Source organism: Aedes aegypti, chromosome 2, assembly GCF_002204515.2.
Source record: "Aedes aegypti strain LVP_AGWG chromosome 2, AaegL5.0 Primary Assembly, whole genome shotgun sequence".
NCBI lineage: Eukaryota > Metazoa > Arthropoda > Insecta > Diptera > Culicidae > Aedes > Aedes aegypti.
This window is the reverse complement of record NC_035108.1, coordinates 226,313,107-226,330,925: the sequence shown is the minus strand read 5'-3', so window position 1 is coordinate 226,330,925 and position 17,819 is coordinate 226,313,107. Positions and strand designations below refer to the sequence as shown.

Here is a 17,819-nt window from a genome sequence, read left to right as displayed (position 1 = left end):
CTATTTAAAAAAAAATATAGAAAACTTTGAGATGCATTTCGCGTTAGCGATTTTTCGTGCACACGTGTGCGGTAAGAAGCAACTTTTTTGAAATTTGTGAAATTTCGTCGTTTTCGCCAGAAATTCTGTTCCCCACGTTGAAAAAATTTCACTCCGGACATGCGTTACAAACTCTGTAACGGAGTCACGGAGTGTTAATTTTCATGGAAAGTTTACAGAAAAATCGTTTTAAAAACCTCAACAGATGTCTCTGATTCAGTCGATAATGCAGTTATTTATTTTGTTTTGACATTTCGCGATCCGGATGGCATCACTTCTGTGAATCATCGAAATATTTTCCTGCTGCATTGCAACTGGTGAAATCACAAAAAAATTGAAAATTTAGGGAGCAAAGTGCATTGAAAGTGTCGAAAATGTCTGATTTGTTAAGTGTTCCGGTAAAGAAACCGACGGATGTGGATGTTACACGACCACTGAACAATTTGATCAAAAGTTCCTACAGTAATTTGGGATCGGAGAAAATAGTCGAAATTAGTGAGTCTGTAAACAAATTCAATCAGCAGCGAAACTCTGCCGTTTGGAAGGCTTTTGAGAAATTTGAGAGTTCCCTGGAAATTCTATACGGGTAGATACCTAGGCTGATAAGCTGAGAATTTTGTTCAAAAAAATGACAGATTGAACGGATATATTTTTAGGTACTATGATCAACTGAGTGCTCTCGAAACTAAAATTGTGGTGCAAGATTTCCAGGTACCGTTTAAATGGAAAGATGCGTTCGATAAGGGGTCAATATTTGGAGGCCGGATGAGTTTGAGTAAGTTAAAATTTAACTGTAACAGTATTTTATCAATCATACGAGATCCTGTCAGTCATGCTAGTTAAGAAAGTTTATGAAAGTAAATGAAACTCGTTGAATGATGACTAATTGATTGGTCATTCTGTCTGTATTCATGATAATTAAACCCGTATCTGCCTAGCAAAAAAGTGAGGACTAGTAGGTCTGTTATTATAGACTTTTTAATTTTAATCAAAATTTCTAAAACATCTTTATTTTGAATGGAATGTCTCTAAAAACTTTTTTTAATAAAATTATCTCTAAAGTCACTATTTTCCTTCTGCTTGCAGTAAATTCGGGTTCGTAATACATACATAACATACATAACTAGGAATTTCCACAAGGATTACTTCAGAGACTTTTTCACAAATATTTCCAGTAGTTACTCTAGCAGATCTTCCAAAGATTAATACAGGAGTTCTTCCAAGAAAGCCCTCAATGTGTTTATTCCAGAGTCCTTGAATCAATTCGTCACTGCTTCGTCCAGGAGCCTTTACAAGAAGGAGTTCCTACGCCGATTACTCATTTCTCTAGTCAGTTTCATATGAATTCCTACAGTTGTGATCAGAATAAACAGAATAGGCCCATTTTCATACAAAATGCTCATCTTTGGCATGTTGTAACTTTCCATATGAGCGATCGGCATGGAATTTTGACAGAGAACTACATATAGGGATGGTACACAAATTATGTCATGCTAAAATTCAACTTTTTCGACCGGGGGGCCTTTCCCCCCTTTGTCACGTTTTTTGTATGAGTCTTCCGAAAATTTTATTATGTTTATTATGTTTTGATCTCCCCCCACTCCCTAGGAGCGTGACATAATTTGTGCATGACCCCTATACTCAATTTCATTATATAATTTTTTCACACTACTCGCTTAAAAAAATAAGCCCCAGGTGATATCGCTGAAAATATTAGTAGTATTAGTAATTTAAACATCTGCTGTATTTGAGGTTTTTGAACATTTTTTAACCAATCGTTCCACAATAGGGCGCTTGCAGCAAACAAAAGTGTGCCCAACGGCCCCCTTTGATTTTGCTGGGTAACGGTTTGAAACGGAAAACACGTTACGAAACGTTTCCCAGCAAAATCAAAGGGGTCCGTTGGGCACACTAAACAAAGGCTGCAAGTGCCCTATTTCCAATCAACCTATAAATGCAGGGCTGTTACACTGCCCATACTCGCATAAGAGTCCCATATTATATGGGATTTCCTATATAAATGGGACTGTTATGCGAGTATGGGCAGTACAGCAGTCGCGATTTTCGTGGATTTGTAGCGGATTTGCGTGGCTGATCGCGAAAATCGGGGGTCAATAAAATACAGTCGCGAAAATCGCGGATTTGACAAATCATGCTGCGGAAACCTTCAATCGTTGCTCATTGTGTACACTGAAAGTGCAAAGCCTCCCCAACTAACAATTTTAGGGGTATAAGCCAAGATTATTTGCTCTGTGCTGTATAACAGTTGGATTGAAGAAGCAAACGCAGCAAAAATAAAATGAAGTGAGCTGTCAAAAATAAAACTATTAGCGCTAATACAGCTGTATATAGGGGGGTCCGTAGCCTTGAGGTTACGCTTTCGCTTCATAAGCGGAAGGTCATGGATTCAATTCCCAGCCCCTCCACAAAAAAAAACCCGTCCAGCCACCAGAAGTAGGGACGTTCCGATATTGCGAAGTATCGATATTTGTTTCGATACGATTATCGAATCAAAGTATCGATACCACCGATATATTGATTCAAAATATCGATATATCGGAATATCATATGATATATTTGAATGGAGCGAAATTCCTATATCGCTTAGTGAACTGCCGTTTAGTTTCCTAAGATTCGAAAAAAAATCGTCTAATAATCTTGGGTATGGGTATTTTGACCGATATGGACAAAAATATCTTTTGTTAAGATACATTATTTTACAGTTCGAACGGAAACTGCTTTTTTAAATACAAAAAAATATATAGCGGGAAAACCTTACAATTGTTTTTCTTATATTAGTTTACGATATATCGGAAGAAAATATCGATATCACCGATATATTGAATAGGAAATATCGATACCAAAATATCGAATATCGAAAGCAAAATATCGATATTCCGAAGTATCAGAACGTCCCTAACCAGAAGACGCCGCACGGAGGACCGTGCTTTGGGGGAGCACATTCATCCTCCGTCAGTATCAGATGGTGACTGAGACAAACTGACCCTCTTCGTAGCAAGCTAGCCTCAAACGGCTTAGGAACACGGCAAAATGAACCACCGCAAGAGCAAAGGACTATGGCTTATGGAAATCGATTGGACTGAACAGCAGAGCTCTCTCCTACCTGCTCGGTGTGAGAGTAAAAGAGTAGAAGAGAGTGACAGCAGATATAAAATATAGATTAGTTAAAAATAGATCTGTATCGGTATAGCAGATACAGACGAACAGAATCCGGCACAGTAGTGGCCACGAGCACGGAATGCCTTAAAAAAAAAAAAAAAATACAGCTGTATCGCAAACGATTAGCTGAATATTCGTCAGTTATCGCTTTTGCTGCTTTCACTAAGCTGTAACTCAACACCGTAAAAAGTAGAAACCCAACAGTGGTTTCTGGCTCAGTGTTGGTGCTAAGCCAGCATGTAAACTTTAAGTATTAAAAATGTTGTGTAAGCTTCAGTGTGAACTGCTGAACTCATCTTGAAATCGTACAGCATTACAAAAATAGTTTTTTGCTCATAAAACCGTTTATTGTTGACTAATGTGCTTATTTCAAAGAAAATTGCATACATTTAGGCGTTTTATGCAGATTTACAAAGTTTAATTTTGCAATAAAATAATGATATACACGACTTGTAAGAATTTTGACATCATATTCAGATTCAGGAGACCCAAATTTTGTAGATAGGAAAATTTTACATTCTAAATATGCTTTATTATATAGTGATCAATTTCGCCCCAATGTGTCATATACAATTTTTGATATTAAAACTAATTTTATGAAATGTTAAATTTTATTTCATAAAAAATTGATTACATAAACTGATAGAGATCAATGAAGTACTGATTTTACCGAAATAAATTTGACAATTTTTGAATTCCAAAGGAAAACATGACAAAAAGTTGTAAAATAGTGATCAATTTGCCCCCGGATTACGGTACTACATTTGTTATACATAACTATTACAAAATTTTCAGATTGTTCACATTGCTAATACATTATTTTCAACGAATTTTAACATATTCTAAAGTAATGTATTTGAGCACATTATTGATACATTTAAAAATGATGTACTACAATACATGGTTGATACACTAAAAAAATATATATTCTGTGTGAACACCTTTTTTATCAATGTTCTCAGATTGAAATAAATATTATAATATTTAAAAGTGTTATTTAGGAAAATTTCCAAAAGATTTTTAATATTACATTATGTACACATTCGAATAATTTACAAAAGAATTATACGTATTACCCACATTGAATAATTATGTATAGTTGTCGTTTCAATGTAATGCTTACGTGAAATCATGATGTTCAGCCAACGTAGAATACATTGCCAATTTTTTAAAAATAATGTTCAAACACTGTAGAATAATGTAATTATCCACACATAGAAGCACATACATCAATAATGTAATGGTACGTTTAACATAATGTAATAATACATTTAACATAATGTTATAATGCATTTAACATCATACATATTGCCCACATTGTCAAATTATGTGTTGCTGTCGATTCAATGTATGCCCACATTATTGCATGATGTCAAATCAATATAAAATACATTACTGATACGTTTTAAAATAACGTTTTAATAATGTACATTCTGAAGAATAATGTAATTTCCACACTTAGAATCACATTCAAAAATAATGTAATGGAACGCATTACATGACGCTGATACATTTAAAAATAACGTATCATAATACATTCAAAAATAATGACGTACATTATTTTCTTCGCATTTTTAACACATTTCAAAAATAATATAGTAGAGATTGTCACTGTATGAAAATTCGACCCGTAATCGGTTCATTTTTTTCCAAACCGGATTCAACTCGAACGCAAGTAATATTTTTTTATTAAACCTGGACCGATCCGAATCGAAAAACTAGTTGAGGCCGATAGAGCCGTAGGGTCAGTCAACTCTGAGGAGAACAATGAGATATAGGTAAATTTTTATTAGAATGTGTTTGACGTCCGCGTACATCCGACAAGAAAAACGATAATATATTTGCTTCAATTTTTACATTTCATTACATACATACATTACACATAGTTATGCCAAATCTCTCATAACTTGTGATCTCGTCCTAAAAGCCATTGGTATCCAAGCAAACGAATGCATTTACACGTTATTCAACAATGCTACGATGAAGAGAATATTTTCCACTATCTCCAAGTGGTGGTGATACCTTCATCCTGGTCCATTCATTTGCTTAGAAACAAGGAGCTACACACTCGGTTACCAATGGCTTTTAGAGCGAGATCACAAGTTACGCGAGAAATGCCTATTGTGTAATAGGCCTCATGCTTAAGTATAAACATGATACTTATCTGTTAACTCATGCATGTAATCAAAAATGTATATTGCGCTCAAGAATGGCACTGACTTACCTTGTCCCACCCTACCTTAATATAATTTACTGAATTGAATCATCATTTTTTTTATCAACCGGTCGGTTTAAAACCTCTATAATAAATAAAAAAAATCAAATTTTTAATTTCCTGATATTTGTTTTAGCTCTGACATCGCTAAGCTACGAAAAAGTATGCATTCTCTTCAACATCGCGGCCTTACAAAGTGCAGTTGCATCTTCACAAGGGCTCGACAACGACGAGGGCTTGAAGCTAGCAGCTAAGTTGTTCCAACAAAGCGCAGGGATCTTCAATCATTTGAAAAGTGCTGCTCCTGCTGCTATTCCACAGGAACCAACGATGGATTTCATGTTAGAGACCTTGAATGCCTTGGCGAGTCTCATGCTAGCACAAGCTCAGGAGATATTTGTCTTCAAAGCAATCAAGGATAGCATGAAAGATCTGATTGTAGCTAAGTTATGTTGCCAATGCGAAGAAATGTATTCGGAAGCATTAAGACTGTTGCAGAAGGATTCGGTTCGCACTTTGTGGGATAAAGATTGGATTTCTACCGTTGCAGGCAAACAAGCTGGATTTCACGCATTGACTATGTTCTACCATAGTTTGGTCTCTAAAAGCAACAAAGCTATTGGAGAAGAAATTTCCCGACTTCAAAAATCTGTAGAGTTGTTTAAGATCGCTCAATCCCGTTCTGGTAAACCAAACTTCCTCGAGGAGTATGCTTCGAAAGCACAGAGAAATCTTATTGAAGCCAAAAAAGATAATGACTTCATTTACAATGAAATGATTCCTGACATTAATTCACTACCAGGACCCGGAAAAGCACAACTAGCGAAATATCTCCCTATTGCCAGCCCGATGAGCCAGAACTTTAGGGATTTATTCGCCGATTTGGTTCCAGTAGCATTGCATCAAGCTATGGCTGCATGTGACAACAGGAAAAGCGAAATAGTTAACGGCGAAATTATGAAACTACGAGAAGCGACGCAAGCAATAAATAATTTGCTTTCAAGTTATAATTTACCAGCTGCTATTGAAGTGACCGAAAGTGGGTCAACATTACCTCCTTCGCTTCTGGAGAAAGCCAACACCGTACGCGAAAAAGGCGGCATTGAAGGTCTATTGAAGATGGTTGGCGAATTGCCTGAATTGTTGAATCGCAATAGGGAGATCCTTGATGAGGTAAGTTGGGTTTGGTTAGTTTCTTTACTTTAGATACTCCGCATTACAATTCCTAAAGATTTTTTTTTGAGGAATCTCTGGAGTATTCTCTAAGCTTATAATTAGATAAATCTTCGGTTTGAGCAAAAATTCAAAGTTAGTTCTCAAAACCAGGGTGTCCACTCATCTGGGAAAATCCGGGAATTACAAATGATTGGAAAAAAATACGGGAAATTGTCGGGAATCTGGAGAACACAGTGGAACAAACGTATTAAACATAAGAATATCTGTTTGTTTCAATTTCAAGCTGTATGGGCGAAACTAGAAAACTTTACTAGGAGTTGCATGACTGCCTGACATTGACAACTCGTACCTCGCATCATTACTAACTTTAGAATTAAATCTTTGCAGGATTGGAATCATGATGATAATTGACCAGTTTCTTGAAAGTTCTTTGAAAGATTATTTGCAAGGTAGTTAGTGGAGTTGCTAAAAAGATAGTTGGTTGGTTTTTCTTGAAATTCTCAGTAGATTCGTGTGGTTGTGCTACTTTTCCCCGAATGTCGGTTCCCCGAATGTCGTTTCCCCGAACCCCAGTTCCCCGAATATCCCGTTTCCCCGAATAGCCCATTTCCCCGAAATTGATTTTGGCACGCATATTTGTCATATCTTCATACATTTCACGGTGGTGAACGTACGTCATCTGATAATACACCCTTCTTTATTTGATTGGCGGTTCTTACGAGTTTTACTGTCCTCAGCATTTATGGCAACATGTGTATAGTCAAGAATGACCAAATACCTCCTTCTTTTGATTGGTTATCGTATTTTCTAATTCACAATTCTGCCACTGAAAACTATTCTAGCACCTATTTGAACTGCAGCCACTTTTCGGGGAAACGGGACATTCGGGGAAATGGCATTCGGGGAAACGGGTCATTCGGGGAACTGGCGTTCGGGGAACCGACATTCGGGGAAACGACATTCGGGGAAAAGTTGCACAATCGATTCGTGTAGATTGGTGAACAATTGATCAAAAAATATATATGATATTTGTCTTGGACAGTGAATTAAATTGTCATCGAAACATACGCCGATCAAACAACAAAACAAGCACGCTCACAATCGTTTGTCCCAACTTTTGCGGATTGGAACAGGTCAGTGTTGATAGACTCACACTCAAAATCTCAATCAATACGCTCTCCCGTGAGAGCAAACTCATTAGAGATCTGCTTTGCAAATCTCACGCTTGAGATTTTGATGCAAAATCAACTCAATCAACTCAAACCGTAAAAAATGATTCAGTCGCAAAACCCGGCAAAAACTCGTGAAACCCGAATGTTGTTGTTTACGTTAGAAAGGATTAACATAATTTTACCAGACTAACAAGAAATTATTGCCGTGTGTGAGTGAACTGTGGAAATACGAGACAATGAGTTAAAAAGGTGAGCCAACTCATCCATGATTTTTTGACTGCTGAGTTGTATGATTGACAACTCACGCATGAAAAATCTCAAGCGTGAGTTGTGAGAAATTGAGTTTTTCACAACACTGGAACAGGTACAATCTCAAGGAAAAAAGTCATGACAAACACAGGGGGTTACATTGTTGCAACCTTTGAAATTCGTGATTAATCAGTTGTTGTGAGCACAAAATCTAATTTGATTCATTGTTGTTATTCGATCAACACGGAGGAAGTTCTCGAAAATTGCAATGAAAAACCAAGAAAATCACTACGCACGCGGTGGGCGATCATTGTCATATTCTGTTAAGGTTTTGATAAACTGTTGTTGCGGAATCAAATTGTTGCAACAAGAATAGGAGAGGACGATTTCTTTGTTGCTACGTGTTGGTTGACAATTGATTCACTGGTTTTGGGAAATTCTGGACAGATTGAAATAAATATCGTTTGGTGGATTTCTGGAATAAGTGATGATACTGATCCTTAATGAAGTCTTGTCACTAGTTTGACTAGTCCTTGATCTATAGCAAAGTTATCATGAGACCCCTGACGCGATTTCTGCTGATTTACAGAGAATTATTCCAATCATTCCCAACAAATTCTTCTGTGGAGTATCAGGAGGATATGAAATATAAAACCTTGCATCGTGGTAGGCTTGGAAATGAGCAGGTAGTTAGTCGGAGAGAAATGTAGTAGGAGGTTGTGATCGGAGATATTTTGGGTCAGTGAATAATAAAACATGTTACTAATATGAACTGTAATCGTTTCGTTAATTTATCAAGTGATCTGAACTGTAATCGTTTCGTTAATTGGCAAGTTTTTTTTATGGATAAATAAATAGCGGTATAATTGAACAGTTTTATGGGTGAAATTATGAACCAGCCGAACTATGTCTAATGCCTAACTTCGAAGGCATTCTCAGAAGGGATTTTTTTTTTCTCAGAAGGGAATGGGTTGGCAATTGAACATTGCCCCTTTGTGGAAATATAGTCAAAAGTTACATACATAGAGCAGAAATTTGTTCATACAATTCCAAATTTTCTTAGGACATTATATGAATTCTAGATGAATGTTTTTTTTAGATATTTCAACAAAGATTTCACTTCATATGGTTATGTTCAAATCTCTTCCGAAGTTCAAACCTTTATTTTACAAGTTTAAGCAAGAAAACATAAATAACTTAGATTAACTTCTCCAAAGTTGATCATTGTGTATGAAAAGAAAAACAAAAAATAATTATTCGTAGGTGTTTTTGTCATATGTTGCTAATTTTTGAACCCCCTTCAAAAATTACCTAAGAAGTTACTGGATTACCATCTGAAGGTATCCTTGTAGAAATTTTGAACTGGTTGAATTCTTAAAGACATCTCAAACGAAAATCATGAAGATAAAATATAAAATATAAATAAATATAAATATAAAAAAAATTGGGCTGAGAAATTCCTGAACGTATCTCTGAAGAAATTTATCTATGAATCGCTGTACTATCCTGGAGGTATCCTTTGAAAATATCATTTTTAAATTCTTTAAGGTATTTTGAACCAAAATCTTAGTGGATTTCACTGGGAAGTCCATGAAGGAATCACCGGATCAACACCGGAAGATAAATTCGTAGGAAATTTTGAGCGAAAACCAAAACTGCATTCCGTTGAAATTTCTGCAAGAAATAATGAAATATATATTTATAAAATGGTGTAATGTAATGGGAATCCTTAGAAATAATTTTTGAGAGATGCCCTGTCGGATTCTCTGAAATTCGTACTATAATTGAATAGTATTATCTGATCCCTTTGGTTTTGTTCAGTTTTTTTTTTCAAACATGAGGTCTCAAAAGTTCTTATTTTTAGACACTCAGTCGCTACCAGCCCTGTTTTTTTTTGTTCAGCTCAGACCCCTCTCGATACGTAGAATTAACAATACTCAAAAAAACCCTTCCACGAAAAAGTATACATAATTCAAAAACTCTAGACAGTTAATAATTATAAATGCTATATTTTTCAGGCTGAACGAATGCTAAATGATGAATGTAGCTCAGATGAGCAACTGCGTGAGAAGTTCAAGGAACAGTGGACTCGCACTCCTTCCAACAAACTGACCCAAACATTCCGTGATAATTGCGAAACATATCGCAAGATAATCAACAATGCCATAACGGCGGATAAAACAGTTCGTGAAAAGTTCGAAAAGAGTCGTCGTGGCATCGAACTATTATCCATGTCTCAGGAGCAGCTTGCTAATGAGGTACCATGTGGGCCTACAACCAACAAGGATTGCAATTCATCTGCAGCACAAAAACTGCGAAAATTGATGGAGGCCGTTGAAACCATCAAAGCCGAACGAGATGTTATTGAATCCGAATTGCGCTCTGCTACCGTGAACCTCAAGGAACAATTTCTGTCGGCACTAGCGGCTGACGGTGCTATTAATGAACCCGCTATATCGTTGGCTGAAATTGGGAAAACAATTGCTCCCCTACAAAATCAAGTCCAGGATAATCTTTCACGCCAGGAGACATTGATTCAAGATATCAAGCAGGCTCAGCAAGAGTTTGCTGCTGAATCCGGTTCTACTAATCAATCAAGCGATACAATGCTGACTCAACTAGCGACTGCTTACGACGTGTTCTCCGAACTGCAGCACAATTTGCAAGATGGGGTTAAATTCTACAATGATTTGACACAGCTGCTCATAACTTTCCAGAACAAAATATCTGACTATTGTTTCGCACGTAAAACCGAAAAAGATGAATTGCTGAAAGATTTGACACAACAAGCTAGTCGCCAAGCACAACCACCAACTCCTAGCATTCCTGCACATCTTGTGTCTACTACACCAGCTGCTCCCGGTAAGTAATAATTTATAATTGTTTTTAAATACATTTTCTTTTTTCAAACTTATAGTAGGGGTAGGCAGGGAAAGATGACTATCCATGGCAAAATAAGTACCCCTTGTTTGTGAGGGTCTTATTTTTAAATATTTTTAAGTTTGAACTGCAAAAGATTAGTACCAACCCGAGCAAAGCTTGAGATCATATTGAAAACTAATTTTGATGTTGCGATGTCCCGAATTTTGATAACTCAGTTTATTGTCATTTTGGTAGTTTTAACGGTTGAAATATCAAAACTGAGAGCAGAAAAATGTTCTCATGAAATCAAATTGAAAACTATTTTTGCTATCAGTTACAGCTAATTGAAAACTGTTTCTGCTATCATGCAGAGCATATTGAGAACTCATTGAAATATACATATTTTCTATCGATAATAAAACGAATCTGCGACAAAATAAATGCTTTATTTTTATATTATCATGGTGTTTATAAATGTAGCACGAATAAGTTTTTAATCTTATAAAATGAAACACATTAACAAAAAAATTGAATAATAGCAGAACGAAAACAAAATATGATATCGAATATTTCAATGATAAATTGATAACAAATTATGACTAGAGATGTACCCAATAGCACTAATACCGAGTAGTGGAAAAATTTGTATTCGGCCAAACGAATATTCGGCCGAATATTGACTTAATGTTTGGCCAAATGAAACCTTAATATTCGGCCGAATAACATCCGTATGTTTATCCAATTTCTCAAAAACTACATTTTTAATCTTAGACTAAACCCAAAAAAAAACTTTTTTTAAAGTAGGGTGAACATTTGAAAGGAGTTTGAATTGAAATAAATAAACGTCTTCTTAAGGTTTTGAAGAAATTACAAAACCATAAGTACCTCAGTGCACCAGATTCCGCTCATTTAAGGGAAGTTATGTGTTCAAATATTTATTATAAAATAACTATTGTGTCGATCGATACTGTTTGTATGTCACAATATAGCTCCAAGTATAGGTAATCAGCGGCATAATAAAAAGAATTTGAAAAACGTTCATAAAAAAATATTTAATTGCATTAGTTATTGCATCAGTGTTCCTATTTCCGCTCACGCTAAACAGATTTCGTGACGAACTTACTAAAAAAAGCATTATTTCGAATTTCGTTATTTATCCTAATATGTTTTATGGTCAAACCATAGCTACTACTGCAATAAAGAAAGCTGTATACTAAAATCGACATTTCTTCAAAATTTGGTTTAATTTTTTGCATGAGCGGAACACTTAAAAATACCTAGTGATCCAATAACCGCTCATGAGGTGTTGTGTTTTCCATGTAAAGAATTATTTTATCAAATGAAAATAATGTCAGACGACTTCAATTGAAACTTGTTGATATTGCTAGAAGATATCCGTGCGAAAAATGTTGGTTTTTGACAGGAATTTTTTTTTACACTAGTGAGCGGAAATAGGGGCATGAGGATACTGGTGCACTGATGGTACTGATCTTTTTTTTCTTAAATTGAGGAATTGTACCTATTGATTACAATTTTGATCCACTTGTTGTTTTCTTTAAGAAATCAGATTAATACGTTGTTTGATTCCTCATCAGACTTCTGGAAGTGCTTCATAGAAATTGGAACAAATAGACCGTCGACCACTGATTCGCATAATAAATGAAGAACGTGAGCAGTAGTGTCGCAAAAATATCGAAAGTGTGGAAAACCCTGATAATTGATGGGTCTAAAAAAGGTATGAATTTCAAACTCATCAAACTAGTCAAGCCTCATATTTTTGAATATTTGGCGTCAAACTGCAACCATAGAATCCAGAAAAAAACTGACTTTTTTAATTTCTTCGTGTGAAACATAGTTGTATTACAATTTGTTTATTTGTTAACTATTCGGCAGACCGAATATTCGGCAAAATCAAAATAATCGAGCTATTCGGCCCAAATATTCGGTACATCTCTACAATTGAATGAGACGAATTCCATCCAGAATGAGCCGAAAGAAATAAAAATCGTACTCGATAGTCTTCGATTTGGATTAAATTTTGCACATGTTTTTGGTTTGGTAGAATAAGTGTTTTCCATAGAAAATTTGATAATTTTGACTCAAGAATCGTTTGGACTATAAGAAAAAAATATACACTGAAAAAATATTTTATTTATTTTCATAAAAAAAAATCAAACATAAAACATAAATTTTTAATTACACGAAAACCCTATTTTTTATTTTTTTTAATTTTTACCATAGAACATCAATAGTAAACAGATGTTTGGGACAAAGTTTCATGATGGAGAAATTTTTAATAACAAAGTTTTTCTAAGAACAACTTTTGGTCGACTTTCAAAATTTTGGTTTTTGTCAAAATAAATACGTTCTGATGATACAATAAGAATCTTGAAATGATTATAAAAATCATAATGATTATATGAATAATTTCTCTAGAATTACCCACTTTCGAATTATATCGAGTTTAATGCAAAAATTTTATTTTAATATTAAAATAGGCCGTTTTCATTAGTTATTCGCGACGGTTCACTACAACTTCTTCATAGAACATTTTTATCTAAAATCAACAGTTTCGGAGTTAGAATTTTTCAAATAAGTTGTATGCAAAAACATGTGCAAAATTTACTGCAAATCGAAGATGGTCGAGTTCTGTGACTGACCGATTTGACATGAAATTCGTCATGAGTATTAGCATCACTACCCACAATCAGCAGAAAGCCTTCTGTTAGGCAATATACGACAACTCGTTTGAAATCATCCGTTGGGGATGTTTCATCATATGGTAAATATGCCGAACGATAGACGTATTTCCTATTGAGATTACCAACAGAGCCATCAATTGAGATAGCACATACATCTCTGGGTGTTAACTCAGAAATGAGTATAGCAACGATTGCTTTATTAACGAGCACGCATGCACGAGGCATGGCACACGAGTTCACCATCCATGTTTACTGAAAGTATCAAAAACTGTGTCCACAAGGTTACCAAGATAGAAGATCCCCTACGAAAGTAAGGTTCCTGAATAAACGCCACTTGAGCTGTAGCGTTTTGCATGGGTCTGCAAAGATTGATCGTTGCTGATCTTTCATGCTAAAAAATGATCTGAGCTATCCTAACCGTAGTCACTACCCTAACTGGACAGGATTAAGCTTCTTAAAATTTCAGCACGCAAAGACCGGTAGCGAACACTGTAAAACGCATAATGCAAAACCATAAAGGTGAAAATTTAAACTAAATTACTACATCTTTATAATCCCAACCCTATTTAGCCTCAGGATTGAGACTAAAAAAGGGCAGCCGACTATCTCGGAGAAACACACCATTTCTCCGGGTAGCACAGGAAGCGCACAATACTATGCAGGGAGCCCTGGTACTCCACATGCTTCATTTACGTTTAGGTTTTATTTAGACCCTTCCTAACCTTTCATTCTTAGGCACGGAAAGCTTGAAGCCGCATGTATTAGGGGTCACCTGTGACGTGGACTTTTACCACCGGAACAGGCAGTCCGTAGTGTTAAATCTTAGCTAATTGAAACAACCGCTACCGACACGACGCGGCCATCTAGGCTGTTCGGGAAAAGGAAGGTAATTCTTATGATTAGCTCCTGACGTGCCCAAGCAGCTTTCATGTATCGAGTTCTTCTTCTTGGCATTACGTCCCCACTGAAACAGAGCCTGTTTCTCAGCTTAGTGTTCAATGAGCACTTCTATTCTTTGCCAAAGTTGCCATTTTCGCATCCGTATATCGTGTGGCAGGTAAGATGATACTCTATGTCCAGGGAAGTCAAGGAAATTTCCATTACGAAAAGATCCAACCGGGAATCGAACCCAGACAACTTCAGCATGGCTTTGACTCGAACCACTTGGCTACGGAAGGCCTCTAAAAATGTATCGAGTTATAGAACACAAAACTAGTGCAAATGCGATCCAAGGGACCATTGAGGTAGCCATGAAAACCAAATTTTACTACACGCAGCGAACTGGACTATCGAATTTCATACATGTTGCTTTATGAAAGGTGGAACGATTGTTGCAATACGAACGCTTTATGTATTGTTTTAGCATCACCCCACATCAAGGCGTGATTTGAGACGTCATTTGAATAGGCCTATAGGCGCGTGGTGTACGGTCGGGCCTATCGATCGCAAGGTTCTTGGTTCGCTTCCAGGTTGCCGCGAAAACGTTTTTTGTTTTCAAATTCTGGTTTCATAAGGCAAATTTATGAATTTCAATCCGATTTCTTGTGGCGAATTTTCATAAGGGGTTCCTATGTTTATCGATAGTCCATTTGCCTGAGTGTATGATTCGACAATTTAACTGCCAAAATGGGGTTTCTAAAAAAAGTGCTTGAACAAAAGTTGTTGCAAATGAGCTGTATTATTCAAAATCATCATAAAAAAATTTGATTGTTTTTCAATAGTTAGTTGATTGTTTTTCAATAGTTTGACACTTAGGTCACTTATTTCGATGTTTGATGAGACAAATAGGCGTATAAATTTATTCCAATCATTATTGAGCTAATCGTAGCAATTCGGTTTAGTTAGCGTTCGTCAAAAATCGGTGGATCACCTGTGCTACCAAGGGAAAGAGAGGGTTAAACAAAACCGTGCCAAAATTGATTTTTTTTATATTTTTTTCTTTATTTTTATTTGTTAGGTGCTCCGTGCACTTGGCCACTACTATGCCGAGTATCATATACAGATTCTATTTATATCCTAGTTCTTATTGCTATTTCTTTCATACCGAGCAGGTAGAGGAGAGTGCTGCCGTTGGTCCAATCCATATCCATATCGAAGTCCATTGGTGTGCGGTGGTTCATTTTGCCATGTTTATGTGTCGTGTGAGGCAACAGCCTACAAAGAGGGTCAGTGTGTCTCACCCACCATCCGATACTGACGAAGGATGGATGTGTTCCCCAATACACGGTCCTTCGTGCGGCGTCTTCTGGTGGCTGGACGGAGATTTGTGTGTGGGGGGATTGGGAATCGAACCCATGACCTTCCGCTTACGAAGCGAAAGCGTAACCTCGAAGCTACGGGACCCCCTATGGAATTTAATTGCTAATATTTTTTTAAAGAATATCGAAAAAATGTTGTCACATCATCCTTATAGAACATTCTTCTTCTTTTTCTTCTTCGTATTAATGTCCTCACTGGGAGAGAGCCAGCTTCTCAGCTTAGTGTTCTTGTGAGCACTTCCACAGTTATTAACTGAGAGCTTTCTTTGCCAATGTTACCATTTTCGCATTCGTATATCGTGTGGCAGTTACGATGATACTTCAGTTAGAAAACTCCTAGACCTAGGAAAATAAACAAAGCGACCTACAGTTAGAAATGCGACTATTAAGTTATGATGAACTTTAAAAACCTACTGAAATATGTATATTTTCCTCTAGTTCAATAGTAACAGAGTATCGATAAATGTCCTGGCTGAAAAAGCCTTGGCTATAGCGCCATTGCTCGCTCTCTGAAACGAAAAGACATTGTTACACAGCAATTATTTATCCCCTTAAATACATCAATATGCTTCAAATTTTAACACAGCTGCCTCAATTAAATTATAAAACAGTATCAATCTATTTCGGAGGGATCTCGGAGATATTCTTTGTTTCAAAATTGAATAGTTCACACTCAATTTTGGCACCTAGACTAAATGCCAATTTCGCGGAATTGCACAGCTGAACCACAGGAATCACTTCATTGCATTTTTTCAGTTCCTTATGGGTGACATAGCACCACCAGCCGTTTGAAAATTTCGCCGGGCGAATTAATTACGCGGATTTGATATAAATGTGACGGCAAACGAGGGAAAGCAACCATTTGCGCGCACGGTCTGCTGCAATGTAACCCCTATAACAGTTTGGCAATTAAGAGACCTAAACGTACTTTTGCCCCATAAGTTGGTTTCAGATTAAACAGCATAATAATACAATATTTTATTCCTATCCCTTTTAGAATCGCCATCTTCATCAGCTTCGGCACCGGCACCAACATCTGCAATGCATACTCCGTATCCAATGCAACCCCAGGGAATGCCGGTGCCCTATGGAGCAACTGCCAATGTTCCATATCCAGCGTATGTACCACCTCCGATGCCTCAAGGATTCAATCCTTACGCCACACTCCCATATCCAAGTAAATACTTAATAAATGTTCCTAAGGAGCCGAAATGATTTTAACATATTTCTTTCCTTTTTAGATGCTTATCAAGGGTTCCCGCAAGCTCCGGCTTATTATGGAACTTATCCTGGCGCATACGCGAATCAACAGGGACAGCAACAACCAACGCAGAATCCGAATAAACCATTTGGGTGGTAAAGATTGTGATGAGTTACGGCACATCTCGCACTAGGCGTGGCATTTCCGCCTTGAAGCTATAATGAGCTTTCGCATAATTAAATATACCGATGTGAGTTGTTGTCAAAACATAAAGAGATAATTTTGTTTACGATACTATAAATGTTTACGAAAAAAAATTTCAGTAAAGAAGTTAACCCAACATACCATATACATTGTGTTTTAGTGAGGCGTCCAAAAACTAGAATACCAACAAAAAATGCGTTTGCATCTTAGAGTATCTTCAGTAAAGTACAAATCATATGATGAGTGACAAATTCAACTTCGCTAAAGTTGCCAGTTAGGTATACATTTTTTGACTGATTTTTTCAAGCGGTCCGTAAGCAAAAAAAAAGTCCACCAGACATTGTATACGTAGTAGGATCGAGTTTACAATTGACACTTCCAATCAATGAGAGCGACGCATTCATAAACAATGTTGGCTCAGTGAATTCGCGTTCCGGTGCTGTTTTCGAGCACAAATTGACGAATATAAGTGATTTATTGCTCTCAGGAGCATTGTGCGTGAAAAATCAAAGTGTTTCAAGCATCGCATTAGATTTTTTAATTGCTACGGTGAGTAGAAAT

The 17,819-nt window shown here is 36.5% G+C and overlaps 1 protein-coding gene across 1 annotated transcript; it reads left to right on the top strand.

The window, feature by feature from the left end:
• Positions 1-278: 278 nt before the first annotated feature.
• On the top strand, positions 279-17,403 carry LOC5574637 (programmed cell death 6-interacting protein). The gene is made up of 6 exons (XM_001661504.2): positions 279-625; positions 696-814; positions 5,571-6,607; positions 10,050-10,893; positions 16,851-17,030; positions 17,095-17,403. Exons 1-6 carry the CDS (start codon positions 414-416, stop codon positions 17,211-17,213), a joined length of 2,511 nt encoding a protein of 836 aa, XP_001661554.1. The 5' UTR covers positions 279-413; the 3' UTR covers positions 17,214-17,403.
• Positions 17,404-17,819: the final 416 nt, after the last annotated feature.